The following is a 14,564-nucleotide window of genomic DNA, read 5'->3' as shown; positions in this document are numbered from 1 at the left end:
ACCAGGAGCAGATGGAACATGGTGGCGGGGAGCAGCAGCATCAGCGCCGCAGCGCCTGGGGAAGGGGCCGATCGCGTCAGGGGCCCGCTCCCCAACTCTCCGCACCCCGTTCCCAGCCTCAGCACCCTTCCCTAACTTCCTCCTGGTCCCGCCTCGGGACTCCCCGGACTCTGTCCACTCCACAGACCCCGCCCCCTCCAGACACTCCCTCACAACCCCCTGCCCCCGGACACCCCTCAAAGCCCCCCGATTCTGCCCCATCCCCGCTCGCAGCTCACCCCTCCAGTTTCCCTTTGAGGAGCCTCTGGCCCCAGATCCCCCCTTCTTTGCCCCATTACCCAAGGGTCCCCCGAATTCCAGCGGGGCCCGGGAGCCCTGAGGGGCCATGGTCTCCGCTCCGCCGGGAGGTGGGGGTTTACAAAAATCCGTCAAGGAAACACCCTCCACCCCAACCCCCAGATGGGCTCGGTGACGCGAGGAATCCGTCCCCTGTGGCCAGCACCTGTCCCGGGCGGCGCTCGGACACAGCGCATGTCCATCCTGAGGTCTTTAAACGGGCCCGCCCCCGGCCCATCCTGAGCCCAGCAGACCAGCCAATCGGCTCTTGGGGGCGAGTCCGACGCAAGCATCTCAGAGGCAGAGTCTCAGCCTCACAACTCCACCCCCTCAAGTCCCGCCCCTGCAAGCGAGAGGGAGGAGACGGCACATCTTTATTTTTCGGGTCTTGTGGTGAGAGGGGAAGGGCCGCGGGGACTGGAGGTCCAGGGATGCGCGGGTTGGGGCAGCTGGCCAGCCTGTGCATGACAATGGCCTGGCCTAGCCGCGCTCGCAGATGACCTCTACCACACTGGGTTCCATGGGCACTGGGTCCGGGCATCGCAGGGCAGCTGAGGCCACCACCTCGTCCAGCAGCAGGTGCACAAGCTCCTCGTCGGCCACGAAGCGCCACAGGTAGAGCTGCAGAAAGTGGCAGTCCACCTGCACCTGCTGCAGCCCGAAGCGCCCAAAGGTGCGCAGCCGCACACACTCCAGCAGCGTCTTCAGGCTGATCTTGATGATGCCGGTCAGCACTGACACCTGCAGGAAGGGACACGGGGATGCAGCTCAGGACAGCAGGTGTTGGGGAAGGGCACCCACGTTAGGGCCAGGGACACAGTAAGATGCCAGTAGCTGTGATGGCATGGAAAGCCCAGGGAGGGAGGGAGGGATACAAGATTAGCCTCATCATCTGGAGGGAAACCGACAGGGACTGCCCAGCAACCACAGGCAGAGATGGGGGTCAGCAATGACGGGGGGAATGGGGGTTTACTGAGTCAGAAGAACACGGGGTCCCTGAATGTGGGCTGGGCGGGACTGAGACCATGGTGTGAACAGGAACCCTGGGGAGGACCCAGGACTGCTGTGGGAAATAGCACAAGAGCCAAAGAGACATACTGAGCAGCACCCACACCCAGGCTGGGAGCACACCAAGGTCGGGGCAAAGGGCCACGGGATGGTGATGGTGGGGCTCTGGATACTCACTCCCGGAAACACCCCTCGGACAAAGACTGGGGGGACAGAATGCTAGAGCTCCCTGGCCAGTATGGGGACCCTGAAAGGGGGGTTCACTGGTGACTTCAAACCTTGTTGAACTCAACAGGGCTGAACACATCAATGCGCTCAGAGAACAGCTTCTGGATGTTGCTCAAAAGGTTGGTGTCCATCGGGGCACTGGATGGGGGGGGAGGGGAGACAAGCATTCAGAGCCCACCCTGCACCCGTTAACCTTTGTCCATTCCCCCAGGGGCTAGTCTGACCAGCAGACCTGGGTGTATAGCTGGGTGCATAGCGGCCCTGCTGCCGGGAGCTGCTGTACACGGAGAAGGTCCTCTTGCTGGAGTCACTGCTCTGGGCCTTGCGAACACCTTCTTCGTACAGGAGCCCCACCTGGTGGTGGAAGGAGACACTGCAAAGAGGCCAGAGTACAGGGGACCTCCAGCTCACCAGGTGCCCTGGGCAAGGGCTAAGGATGCCCTAAGCTACACTCATTTACTACAAGTCACACTTGTTACCAGAATCACAGGTAATCCCGGCTTGGTACCTCACTGTCACCCAGTCTCTATTTACAGAAGTAGTGGAGTGGGGTAAAGGTGAGACATAAAGACACCGAGGCCCTTATTTTCTGGGTGACTCGGCCTCAGCTTCCTCATAGAAGGAATGGGGGTGATGATGCCACAATCTGGGGCTGAGGAGGAATGAGGCCACGGATGCAGGCACTGCCTGGCCCCTGAAGTCTTGACCCTCAGAAGGTATTTCCCAACACCCCCTTGCCCTGCACCTTCAGGCTCCCCTGACCAGCACCTGCACATCAATAGCCGTCGTGTCCTCCACCACCCGCTTCATGACAGCGCGCACGTTCCGGGGCTCCAGGGTACTGAGCCAGTCCCGCGTCTCCACACTCTTGCGCAACATCTGCGATATGACCAGGCCCTGCACCTTCACATAGTGGGTCAGCAGCCGCCGTGCCGTCTCCCTGGCCTCTGCACACAGTGTGCTCACAGGTGTCACTGGAGACTGGTCCTGGGCCAGGGATGCAGAGGACAAAAAGGTAGTGGGTGCTGGGGGAAGCTCAGGGGCCACTGCCAACCAGGAGCTGGGCACAGGCTGGGCATGGGGGAGGTTGGGTTGCGCACAGGCAGCTGGCCTGACCATGAGGGCACTGCCTAGCCTCCTGCTTTCCCAGCATCACCACCCCCTACCCTGCTATGAGCTGGAAGTTCACCTGCACCAGAAACTGTTCGTCAGTGAGGGTGAGAATGTAGGAGATGGTGGCCGTCTCATAGTCCAGGCAGAGGCGGGAGAGGAGCAGGAGCAGGGCGGGTGGCGTGGCACCCCCTTTCTCCCCAGGGCTGTCACAGAAGCTCTGAGCCGTCTGGCACATGGACCGGATGAAACCCACGATGAGGCCCTCACGGACGCCCTGGCTGCAGAACTCGCCCTGTGAGGAGGAAGGGCTGGGTATACAGCAGGTCCCCTCTTCCAGGCAGGGGCTGCTAGTGATCCTCTGCTGGAACCCTAAATCTAAATGCCCTGGCCCTTCCCCATCCCTCCAGGCTCTGCCAGTATTCCTCATGACAGCCTGAAACCACATCTAGAGTGCCTGGGGGCAAGCACTGTGTGCCCTGGTGGCTCCCATCTGCAGAATGAATAAAAGAATGCCCAGAAAAAGAAAGTGCCCAGGGGCAGGCCATACCCGGAAGTAGGGCTTGTTGGAGAAAGACACCTCCTTGGCGGTGAAGAGGTGTACAGCAGCCAGCGAGGCCTTGATGTGGCTCAGGATGGAGCTGGCCACATTGGCCAGCAACTCGGCCAGGCCAGGGCCTTCCTTCCCAGCCAAGCGAGGTGCAGCCAGCGCCTGCCGCACATCGGTTAGGCAGCTCAGGAAGGCCGCCCGCAGGCCCTGCAAGTGGTGGCCCAGGCGCTCCCGGGCTACTCGCTCCACGATCTCCGTGGCAGCGTCGGCCAGCCCAGCAGCAGCAAGCAGAGCGCCAGGTGCTCGCAGGCGCCGGTGGAAGCGGTCTAGTGCCCGCACCAGCAGCGAGTTGTCACTGCCACCTTGCTCCTGCGCCAGCCGCCTCTCCACCAGCGCAAAGTAGCAGCCGCCCAGCTCCTGGGCAAAGGCTGCCAGCTTCTCCGCACCTGCTGGGCCCTGGGCCGCAAACAGCTCCTGGTAGGCTGTGGCCACCTGGCAGAGGCCACCCACAAAGCCGCTGCCTCCGTGGTCGGTAAATTCTAACACATCAGGGGCAGGAGGGGAGGGCCCCAGCTCTGCCTCCAGGCTTCTCAGCTCTTCCTCCAGCCGCCCTCGGGCATGTGCCAGGAACTCCTCACACAGCTCCTCTGCGGGCTCGCCCAGGGCCAGCAGCAGCTCCACGCATTCCGCCTGCTCAGGGGCACCGGAGCCGCCCTCCCTACCGGGAGGAAGATGGCAGGGTAGAGCAAGAAGACAGAATTTGGGGTGGGGCTGGGGGAGAAGGGAAAGTGCAGGGCAGGGGTAAGATGGGGGCCCAGAGGCCACACCTGAAGCGCTGCCGTAGCTGCTGGGCCAGGCGAGCTGTGATGACCTGGCAGTCGTCCTGGATGGCACGGAACGAGGGCAGGTGCTGGTACTGCTGCAGCACGGCTCGCGCACGGCCCTGATAGCGAACCGCCTGCCCATAGGCGCCCAGCTCCACGCACTTGGTGAGGCGCGAGGGCAGCTCGAAGAGGAACTGCAGCTTCCGCAGCAGAGCGTGGACCCCTGGGGGGCGAGGGCAGGTGGTGTCAGCCTCAAAGCCCGGAGGGCGGCCCACTTTAGCACCTTCTCTGGGGCAGCGCCCACCTGCCAGCTTGGTGATGCGCTCGTGGCGGTCCTGCAGTGTGGCACTGATGCGCGCGCTGAAGTCTGTGATCACAGCCATGTTGGTGGCCAGCCGGTCCATCTCATCCTCCATCTTCCGGAAATCATTCTTCATCTTGCGAATGGTGTCTGCCAGGGCAAAGGCGCAGGAGAGGGAAAAGGAGATGGGGGGGGGGTGTGCAGTGACAGGCGCAGCACTCAGCCTGAGGACACAGCACAGGTGCTCTCACACACGCCCTCTTCCCAAAGGCCCTGAGCCCACTACCGCGCTGAGGCAGTGAGGGCTGCACTGACGTTTGGCGTGATGCGGCTGCCATGGTGCTGGGTCACAGTAAGTGGGGGAGGGGTATTATGCCAACGCAGCAGGTGTTTTCCGAGCACCCCTTGTGTACCCCTAGCCCTGGGGCAGTGGGGAGGCAGCTCACAGTTCCTGCCCCCGGGAGACGCCCAGAGCCAAAGGAGGGCACAGGGCACCTGCAGAGACCTGTCTGCTCTTTCCCAGGGGCATCCTCCGTGCCCAGTGCACTGCCTGGCACTGAGGAGACAATAAATACTTGTCCACCTTTATCTCCTTCAGACTTCCCAACCCTTTACCTGCCTCCAGAACACGGTCGGTCTTCTCAGAAGGGTCTTTCCCTTTTGTCCGACAGAAACCTGACCAAGGACGCTGTTCTTCCTCCCACACCCAGGCACCTCAGGGCCTGGCCCCTTAACGCTCCCAGACAGTCCCACTCCTCCTCCCTGCAAGACCCCTGCTTCTTTGGAGACCACGCCATCAAACGACCCCCCTCCCCCATTGCTGTCCCTGTGTCCTCCTTCCATGCCTCCTGGTTCTGGTCAGTCACCTCCTTGTGGACTCAAACACCCCTTCGATGAGCCTGGGGGACATCCTTGACTCTCTGTTCTCTGACCACCTCACTTCCACCTTCTCGCCTCTGCCTCATCTGTGCCACTCTTCCCTTGTCCTCAGCAAGAACTGCCTCCCCTGACCAGGGATTGACCATGCAACCTTGGCATATTGGAGAGACACTCTAACCAACACAGCTGGCCAGCCAGGGCATCTTTGTGTCCCTTAATATCAGACACTTTCTGTTTCTTTGCTTAATTACAAAGACGAAAGGGCCCGGCCGGTGTGGCTCAGGGGCTGAAATTGACGCAGGAACCAAGAGGTTGCCGCTTGGATTCCTGGTTTCCCCAGCCGGGGCCATGCAGGAGGCAGCCAACTGATGATGTTCCTCTCCCATCAATGCTTCTCTCTCTCCATCCCTCTCCCTTCCTCTCTTGGAATTAAGGACAGGATGAAGGAAAGAAGGAAGGAAGGAGGGTAGAGGCAAGCCCATCCTCAAGACAGACCTGCACCAGAGAAAAAAGCTACCACTAATGAAAGGAGCTAACCCCGACGGAGGCATCCTTAGTGCCAGGTATTCCAAGTACAGCAGAGTCATTAACTTCATTTTCTCCTTCCTCCCCTGGGGTGCTCAGAACAACACTCTGGCCCTGGCTGGTTTGGCTCAGTGGACAGAGCATTGGACTGTGGACTAGACGGTCCCGGGTTCGATTCCAGTCAAGGGCACATGCTCAGGTTGCGGGCTCAATCCCCAGTGGGGGGGGGGGGGATGCAGGAGGCAGCCAGTCAATGATGCTCTTTCATCATTGATGTTTCTCTCTCCCTCTCTCAAATCAATAAAAATATTTTTAAAAAAACACAACACTCTGAGAGCAGCTGGAATTTGGATCTCCTCCTTCTAAACCCCCTGACAGCTCTCAGGGGAGGAACCGGGGAGGTGGGACGGAGAGAGCGCGTCCCCGGGGGACTCACCTGTGGCCGAGATGAACTTGTTGTAGTTCTCATAGACCAGGGTCTGCATGTCGCTGTCCAGGGCCCGGATCTGCCGCACCATGTCCGTCTCGCTGTCCATCAGCTGGGCCAGGGGGCACTCTCTGCGCAGCTAGAGGAAACGGGGTGTGTAGTGCTCAGGTCAGAGGGTTCTCGTGTCCCCAACCCTTGCCCCGAACTGGAAGGCTTTCGGTGCAAGAAAACCCTTTCCCCACCCCCGTCAGGAACCCCGAAATGGCGTCTATAGTGACACAGATCAGGGGTCACTAGGTTTGGGGAACCATATTTGGGGTTTGTCAGCCTTTGAAGTCCTCAGATTCACCCAAGGCCCAGCCCCGAGCTGTGAGCAGCGGGGCCACGCCCACGACCCGCCTGTCAGCTCAGGGGGCTCAGACCCACCCAGACCCTCCACGCCCCCTCGGGCTCCAGCTTCGCGCCGGCTGCCTGGCCGAGGGTCGGCTTCCTTTCACGACCCCCTGCTTCTTTCACCTCCGTAACAGAGTCGGCGGCATGTTCTGGGGGTGCACTATATCGGGGCCTGGTTCCCCCCACATAAACTTACCTTGTCCAGATACACTTCCGGGTCGAAGTGCGCCCCGTTGAGATCTGTCGGGTCCAGGGGGTCCGACCCCGGGGGGCGCCCCGCCGCCTCCCCCTCCGAGAGGCCGTAGTAAAGCTTCAGCATCCCGTGCGCCTTCCTGCGACGCTCCGGAGCCTCGGCCTCGGGCCCCTCCGGGGAGTCCCCAGGGCCAGAGCCCGGGCCGGGCCCCGCGGCTGCAGCCGCCATCGCCCCCGCTGCAGCCCCCCGGAGTGAGGCTGGGAAGGGGCCTGGGAGGAGGCACTTCCGGGAATCCTAAAGTGGTGGAAACGAGGTAGTCCTTCAGGTGAAACCTTCCCCCGCCGTCCTGGGTCCTTCGAGATTAGAGTTCCCCCGCATCTTTACTCCTCGAGCGAAGAGGTTCCGAGAGAGCCCTTGGTTCCCCCAGCTTCTCAGGTGGAGGGAAGGCAGGTAGTGGCTCCCAACCCCGATCCCCCGCTCCCTCGTCCCCCTGCTCCCCCGCTCTCCCCCCCACCCCGAAGACAGGACCCGCTCTCTGTAGAGCCAGAGAGCTTGTGCCTGGCCTCCTGCCACTGCCTGGGTTCCATTGCCACCCCAGTTCCCAAAATTGGGTTACATTCTTTACAGGGGAGTTGCGAGAGTTAAATGCACTTACAGTACGCCACTCGGAGCCTCTAGAGCAGCGTCTGGAAGCCTGGTTCTCTGACGTGCATCAGAATGACCGGTGGTGCGTTTTGAGACTGGGCTTCCCCCAGACCTGGCTCCTTTTAAAAAGTCCCCAGGGAGTTCTGGTGCACTTACATATACCGTGTTTAGATCTTAAGTGACTGATAGGATGTGCTGAGTGAGGGGTCGAGTGGAGACTTGACGATAATTCTCAGGTTTGACTTGGGTAAAGGTGCCGGCTCACCAAGATGAAGAGCTCAAGAGGACAGCGAGTGACTAGGCGTTCAAACTGAGACCTGCTGAGTTTGAATGGAACCGTGACCGTTTGGTGCAGGGGAGGACGCTCTGATGGTATGGCGTCGTCCATGCACTGAGAGGCTGTAGGTTCAATTCCCAGTCAGCACAGCACATATGTCCAGTTTGCCAGCTCGATCCCCAGTAGGGAGCATGAAAGAGGCAGCCAATTGATGTTCCTCTCTCTCTAAAATAAAAGCATATATATGTATATGTACATTTTAAATGGCATTGAGCTGGGAGCCCTAATATAAAAACGTTTATTTGTATTCAAAGGAGAACTGAGGTGCAAACAATTGTTTCAACAGTGGGACCATGGCTGGTCTCCCCTTTAATGTGTCAGGAGAGAGCTCTGAGGGGCTGTTGTGATTAGTGACACTGGGCAGCAAGCATGGATGGAGAGGTCAGGCTCTAACCCCACCCATTGGAGGCAGAAGACTTTGGGCCATGACCTGACCTGGGACCTAATGTCCCGGGCAGACAGGCAGGTGGCAATGGGGGTGGACAAGTTCAACATTAAGTCCTCCCTCTTCTACTTTAGTTGCTGGGAACTTATATGCCCCTTTACACCATTTCTGGCCATTTTTCAGGCTTATTTTGTTGACAGTCCTGGAGTTTTATTTTTTTAAATAAATTTATTGATTTTTTTACAGAGAGGAAGGGAGAAACATCGATGAGCTGCCTTCTGCACACGCCCTACTGGGGATGTGCCCGCAACCAAGGTACATGCCCTTGACCGGAATTGAAACTGGGACCCTTCAGTCCGCAGGCCGACGCTCTATCCACTGAGCCAAACCAGTTAGGGCTTGGAGTTTTTGTTGTTTTTTTTAAAAAATATTTTTATTGATTTCAGAGAGGGAGAGAAAAACATCAATGATAAGAATCATTGATTGGTTGCCTCCTGCATGCCCCACACTAGGTGCTGAGCCCACAACCCAGGCATGTGAGGAATCGAACCCATGACCTCCTGGTTCATAGGCTGACGCTCAACCACTGAGCCACACTGGTCAGGGGAGTTTTTTCCTCTTACATGTAGGGAGGAAATGTTTTCTTCTTGGCTTCTAACTGTCCCTTCTTATTCCACAACTGCAGGTAGAATTAGATTGTAGTCTTAGTTCTGACTCCCTCACTCATCAGCTGTGAAAGCTTGAGCTGACAAGCCCTCCCTGTACCCCCCGATTCGTGTGTAAAATAGGATTTATGCCACCAGCCCCAGCTTTCTCATGGGACTCTTGCAATGAGAGACAATGGGTGTGAAAACCTCTGAGTGCTGGAAGGTGGCAGAGGGGGAAGCTGGTCAGATCAGGTCCTTGAACATCTGGGTAGAGGACTGAAAACCAGTTTTTCTTAGGGCCACACCTAAGGAGGGCATGGGCAAGGTCCCAGGACAGCCATGGGAGATCTGCCACCCCTCTCCTTCCCTTGGTTCTTCTCTGTTAGGTGTTGAAGCAAATAACCTGGAGCTTGTGAGCCCAGGCCTCGCCTCACCTAGGACCCCCTCCCACCCCCCATCCCCCTTTCCTGAGCTGCAGTTCTTCATCTGTAGCGTGCCCACACTAACTCCTCAGTGGAACTGTTGAGAGGACTCGGTGAGAAGACATGCAAAGTGTAGAGGTGGGATGATGTGGAGACGCTGTCCCTTCAACACAAGACCCTACTGATCTATACCTTTAGCCCACCGCCCCTCCACAATTCAGAGCGCCCCTGGCCACCCATGAAACTCCTGTATTGGCTGGAACCAGCCTGTGTTCTAGAATCTTGTCTCCTAAATGTCCTCCTGGTTCTAGAATCCCACTGCTATTTGAGACGGCACACTCTAGAAGCAGAGGGGTCAGCTGCTCTTCCTGGGCGTCGTCTGCTCACTCAAGCTCCACCGACCTGAGTCTGTGCTGCTGCCAGGATGCGATGGCGGGACCGTATTGCTGTGCTCTTCCTCCCGAAAGGCATGATGCTCACCGTGGCTGCACTGCTGCTCTTCCTTATGCACCTAGGCATCTTTGCCAGTGACGTGTACAACTTCTGCTACACCTACCACTACGACCGCATGAGCTTCCGCTACACAGTTGTCCTGATGGTAGGCCAGGGCAGGGGCTCAAGGGCTGGTTGGGGGAGGCCCAGGGGCTGATGGAAACCCCAGTTGTGCCAGGGGGTCACTATCCCACTGGTTGGGGCCTACAGTTCTCCAAGGTGATCAGCATCTGCTGGGCCGCCATGGGGTCACTCTACGCTGAGATGGAAGATTACAAGCTTGTTCGGAGCTTTGCCCTGACCATCCTGAGTGAGTGAGGGAATGGGGACCTTTGGAACCCTGGAAAGTGGCAGGGAAGGCTGATGGGGGCTCTCTCCTCCGCTCAGTGCTCAACGGAACCATGTTCTTCAACCGCCTGTCCCTGGAGTTTCTGGCCATGCAGTACCGGGAGGAGAGCCACTAAGGCTGGGGAATTGGGTTGCAAAGGGGGAAGGAAAAGGAGGCTTTGGGAATTTTAATAAAGTCTGCCATTTATTTCCACCTGTCAGCTCCCTCATGGGTTGGGGGTGGGAGGCCAGAGACCCAGGGGAAGCAGGTCCAGACAGACACTTGATCTGCAAGGACCCCAGGCCCAGCCTACAGCCACTCTAGTGGACTCGGCTTTGGGTCTGGAATCGTAGTGTCTCAGACTTAAGAGGAGCAGCAAAGGGCCCTCAGACCGGCCCATCTCCCCTTTTCAGGGCCCCAGGTCCTAGGCTGGCCCAGCCTCAGGAGGGACCCACACGGATGTGAGGGTTCATGAGTGGGTCCAGGTTGGGATCATTGTCAGCTGCAGCCCGGCCCAGGCGAGACATGAGGGCAAGAAGGGCCAGGAAGCCCAGCAGTCCCAGCAGCAGCAGCAGCCCCGCCCGCTGGAGCAGGGTCAGCGGCCGCTTACGAGACCCGTCCCGGCTCCTGGGGGGACGAGGGGAAAGTCAGATCAGGCCCCAGTCTCTGGTGGCCCTGGGGCCCGGAGAAGAGCCTTGGTCATGACGCTCATCTTCTGGCCCCAGCACCACCTTTCCTGAGCCTCACTCATTCCCTCAAGTGTGCCATGGGGATGACCATCCCGGTCCCTGCCCACGACAGGGGTGACTGTGCAGCTTGAACCAGCTGAGGCGATGACTGTTCTGGAAACTGGAATGTGTCAGGCATGGGGACAGGCATAGATTGGATGGTGTTGAAGCAGGAAGGGGCCTCAAAGAGCCTGAATCCAAACCTCATATGGAAGAGCCAAGGGAGAGCCCGAGAGGGCAGACCCAAGACTTTTATTGTCAAGCTGAAGCCTCTCTACACAGCCCCAACACCGGGGTACCCAGGTCAAGCCCCTTTTGTCATGAAATCGTTGTGCCCGGGGCCTCTGGCTCTCACTTCCTTTCCTCCCCGTTCCTGGCATCCTACCCCCCGTAACCCGGCGTACCTGAGCAGCTGGGCCAGCCAGCCCAGGGCAGGCCGGCGACGGTACTTGTCATCATCGCAATCCCTGTGGAGGCCTGGTGCCCGGTCATCATCCCGTGTGTCATACACCTTCCTTGGGGCCGAGGCTGCAAGGGCAGAGCCACGAGCATTCACAGGCTCAGGGAAACTGCCCCACAGCAGGGCGCGAGGGGAGGGCAGGAGATCCTGGCCCTTCGAAGCCTGACATTGTATCTCAGAATTGTGGGCAGGTAACGTCTGTGCTTGGAGTGAGGAAGGGTCCCTCTGGTGGGTCTCTGGGGCCCTGAGCTCCCTCCACCCTACTCCACTCCCCTGGCCCGGACAATCCCCTGGCTCACCGTGAGTCAAGGGCTCGGAACTGCCCATGTGGATCACTGTGTGCTGCTCAGGTCGGTTGGGGGGCGCGGGGGGCCGGGGGGCTTGGCTGTAGAAGGCGGGGGCAGTGGAGGTGCTGGCTATCTCTTCTTGTGCCGGGGTACTGGCTGTGGCAGGAAGACAGCTGTCAGCAGAGCAGGGAGGCAAGGGCCCCAACAGTAGGTGGAGACCACCACTCACCATTAAAGCTGGACCAGTCAGAGAAGTCAGAAGTGTTGAGGGGCTCGGGCTCCGGGCTCACCACCTCATCGATCTGGAGGAAGGAACCTGTCTCACCAGGCTGCTCAGTGCTGTCCCCACTCCCTTATTTGGCCCAAGACAGATGGACAGACAGACAGAGGGACTCTCACCAGAGGAAGGCCCAGTCCTGCCCGGGCCCAGTTGACCGTGGTCAGCTTCTCTCTCAGCACAGAGGCCACAGGGCCAACCAGGTTGCTTGGGGGGAAGATGGGGCCACTGCAGCTGGGACACTGGTAGCCAGCAGGCGCTGTATTTCGGGGTAGCTGGGCAGCACGTTCATTGAGGCAGGCCCAATGGAAGAGATCTTAGGGCCCAGGAAATAGCAGAGAAGAGGCAGGAGGAAGACACTTTAGGCTCCTCACCCAGCAACAGCCCCCAGCCCATTGCAGGGATCTACACACACATACGTGTAGCCCAGAGCCTCCTCCTTCCCATCCTCACTCTAGGTCCATGTCATCAGTGTTCCCTAAGCCTTCAGCCTTATTGGCTACCGCCATCGCACTAAGTCAAAACAGATGCTACAAAGTTCCCCAGCCCACTGCGGCGTGGGTGTGGGTGGGAAGAATTTGCCAATCAACAACAGTTTCAGAAAAGCTTCCTAGACATGCACACAGGCACACGTGTGCTTGTACACACCCATGGGCACAAATATACATGGGCTTATATATACATAATCGAACACAAATGCCATCCTGGTGGCTGTACTTACAGACACAGCAACTCACACATACACATCTATACATTCACTTGTTTGCTAACACTTGAGCGCCCTCACCCACACATTCTCCTGCAGCTCCACAACACACTTGTAGTCATGTTCACACACGTTTACCCACTCACGTGTAAGTACTAATGAACACACTAACACTTATGTAAAGACACCATGCACATAAAATTCATGCACATATATCCACATCCTGACACTAAAAACACTTAAGTGGAGCTCACTCTTTTGCACTAGCTCCTTCAAAAAGTGGAACGAAGACCAATTGATGTGTCTCTCTCACATCGATGTTTCTCTCTCTGTCTCTTCCCCTCCACTCTCTAAAAATGAACAGAAAAATATCCTTGGATGAGGCTTAACAACAAAAAAAGTGGAACTAAGACTCTTAGACCAGAGTCAGGTCAATGTCATGATACGTTTGCTGACTTCTTTCAGCAGACTTTACTGTGGGAAACTCACTTCTTCTGTGTTCAATCTTGGAATCAGCAAAGAATCTTTTTTTTTTAATCCTCACCTGGGGATTTTTCCATTGATTTTTAAGAGAGTGAGAGGGAGGGAAAATGGGGAGAGAGAGAGAGAAACATTGATGTGAAAGAGACACATTGAGCCCTAGCTGGTTCGGCTCAGTGGATAGAGCGTCAGCCTGTGGACAGAAGGGTCCTAGGTTCGATTCCAGCCAAGGGCACATGCCTGGGGTTGTGGGCTCGATCCCTAGTAGGGGGCGTGCAGGAGGCAGTCAATCAATGATGTTTCGATCTCTCCCTCTCCCTTCCTCTCTGAAATCAATAAAAAAAGAGACATATTGATTGGTTGGCTCCCGCATGCACCCCAACCCGGGCCTGGGATCAAACCTGCAACCAAGGTACATGCCCAAGACGGAATTGAACCCAAGATCCTTCAGTTCTCGGGCCAACACTCTAATCACTGAGCAAAACTGACCAGGGCTCAGTAATGAATCTTGAATGCCTGAAAGCCCCATGCTTTCAGCTCATGCCTGGTCTGGCCAGCTACTGCTCACAGACACAAACACACCCACAAGTTTGACTGATTTTCCCTCAACCCTCAAGATTGGAGGGCTAGCAGCTTTAATTTTTAGGGAAAAACACTGAGGCCTGGGAAGGGAAAATGACTTGCCTTAGTAAACACAACATGTAAGTAACCCAGCAAGACTGGGAACTCGGGCTCCAACCTCCTTAGCCAGGCAGTCTCACTGTCCTGCTGTTTGCGGAGGGCATGGAACCCAGCCACCAAGCTGGGCCTGTCCTGAAACCCCCAGGACTCACCATAACAGACAAGGCGGGTCGTCTCTCGAGAGGCCAGGGGTGTGTTGCACAGGCGGCAATTGGAGCTGTAGTCGCTATCTTGGAGCCACTGCAGGTAAGATTGTACGATGCACTGGAGTGGGAGAGAGAGGTCACAACTGAGCAGGGGCTCCACAACCCAGCTACCTAAGACCCAATGATCTATCTCTCATCGCAAAGACTTCTTTTGTTTGTTCAATCAATAAAGGTTTACTGAGCACATACTGTGTGCCAGACTCTGTCTTTAGGACTAGGGGTATAGCAATGAATCAAATGAAGTCCTTGCCCTCGTGGAGCTTCCATTCTAGCGCCTGGCCCTTCATGGATTTGGAAGAAGCCAATACTACCTGCCCTCCCAGTGCCCTGCTCAGCCGCTCTTTTCAAGGCCCCACCTTGGCGTGATTGGCTACCAGGCAGTGCTCGCAGACGTTGACCCGGTGTTCGAAGCAGAATAGGTTTGTCACCTTCCTCTTGGGGCACTTGCAAAGGCCCATGGTCCACCCTGAAGAAGGGGTCTGAGTTGGTAGGGAGCCAGGTTCTGGTGGCCGCCACTAGGCACTCACCAACCAAGTTCGTTTCTACTCCCCTGGACACTCATCCCATGTTGGTGTCAGCCCCAACTTCCGGCCCGGCGCCCCTCTTCACTCCGGACCACGCCCCCAGCATAAATCCCTCCTCCGAAGACCCCCCCTCATTCCTCCTGAATCCCGCCCTGGCCAGGCTCCTCCATCCGCGTCCCTCCGAT

The 14,564-nt window shown here is 57.6% G+C and overlaps 4 protein-coding genes across 5 annotated transcripts in view; 1 reads left to right on the top strand and 3 right to left on the bottom strand.

Annotated features, from left to right (window-relative positions):
* Positions 1 to 551, bottom strand: part of TM7SF2 (transmembrane 7 superfamily member 2) — a 5,387-nt gene extending 4,836 nt beyond the window's left edge. Inside the window, exons 1-2 of the mRNA XM_005864454.2 lie at positions 339 to 551; positions 3 to 55 (exon numbers count right to left, since the gene is read on the bottom strand). Coding sequence (XP_005864516.1) covers positions 3 to 55; positions 339 to 387 — 102 coding nt within the window. The 5' untranslated portion in view covers positions 388 to 551. The remainder of the gene's footprint in view (positions 1 to 2; positions 56 to 338) is intronic.
* Positions 552 to 645: 94 nt separating this feature from the next.
* VPS51 (vacuolar protein sorting 51 homolog (S. cerevisiae)) lies at positions 646 to 7,126 on the bottom strand. Its single transcript, XM_005864219.2, has 10 exons — positions 6,778 to 7,126; positions 6,198 to 6,327; positions 4,361 to 4,507; positions 4,060 to 4,279; positions 3,233 to 3,950; positions 2,762 to 2,977; positions 2,341 to 2,559; positions 1,805 to 1,926; positions 1,623 to 1,710; positions 646 to 1,077 (listed from the first exon to the last, which is right to left on the bottom strand). The coding sequence occupies exons 1-10, from the start codon at positions 7,000 to 7,002 to the stop codon at positions 817 to 819; spliced, it is 2,346 nt and encodes a 781-aa protein (XP_005864281.1). The 5' UTR covers positions 7,003 to 7,126; the 3' UTR covers positions 646 to 816.
* Positions 7,127 to 7,200: 74 nt separating this feature from the next.
* On the top strand, positions 7,201 to 10,373 carry TMEM262 (transmembrane protein 262). 2 transcript variants are annotated; one of them, XM_014538030.1, is made up of 4 exons: positions 7,201 to 7,224; positions 9,522 to 9,808; positions 9,913 to 10,012; positions 10,090 to 10,252. In XM_014538030.1, the coding sequence occupies exons 2-4, from the start codon at positions 9,635 to 9,637 to the stop codon at positions 10,164 to 10,166; spliced, it is 351 nt and encodes a 116-aa protein (XP_014393516.1). In that variant the 5' UTR covers positions 7,201 to 7,224; positions 9,522 to 9,634; the 3' UTR covers positions 10,167 to 10,252. The 2 variants fall into 2 exon arrangements, with proteins under 2 accessions (XP_014393516.1, XP_014393517.1); XM_014538031.1 differs by lacking the exon at positions 7,201 to 7,224 and having other exon boundaries at positions 9,235 to 9,808; positions 9,913 to 9,980; positions 10,090 to 10,373.
* A 78-nt stretch (positions 10,374 to 10,451) lies between these two features.
* ZFPL1 (zinc finger protein-like 1) lies at positions 10,452 to 14,541 on the bottom strand. The gene is made up of 7 exons (XM_005864217.2): positions 14,212 to 14,541; positions 13,802 to 13,913; positions 11,905 to 12,098; positions 11,735 to 11,807; positions 11,518 to 11,661; positions 11,163 to 11,286; positions 10,452 to 10,657 (listed from the first exon to the last, which is right to left on the bottom strand). Exons 1-7 carry the CDS (start codon positions 14,311 to 14,313, stop codon positions 10,471 to 10,473), a joined length of 936 nt encoding a protein of 311 aa, XP_005864279.1. The 5' UTR covers positions 14,314 to 14,541; the 3' UTR covers positions 10,452 to 10,470.
* Between the last annotated feature and the right edge of the window lie 23 nt (positions 14,542 to 14,564).

Source organism: Myotis brandtii, unplaced genomic scaffold (genome assembly GCF_000412655.1).
Source record: "Myotis brandtii unplaced genomic scaffold, ASM41265v1 scaffold187, whole genome shotgun sequence".
Taxonomy (NCBI): domain Eukaryota; kingdom Metazoa; phylum Chordata; class Mammalia; order Chiroptera; family Vespertilionidae; genus Myotis; species Myotis brandtii.
The sequence above is the reverse complement of the archived record's forward strand: the minus strand, read 5'-3'. Positions and strand labels throughout refer to the sequence as shown.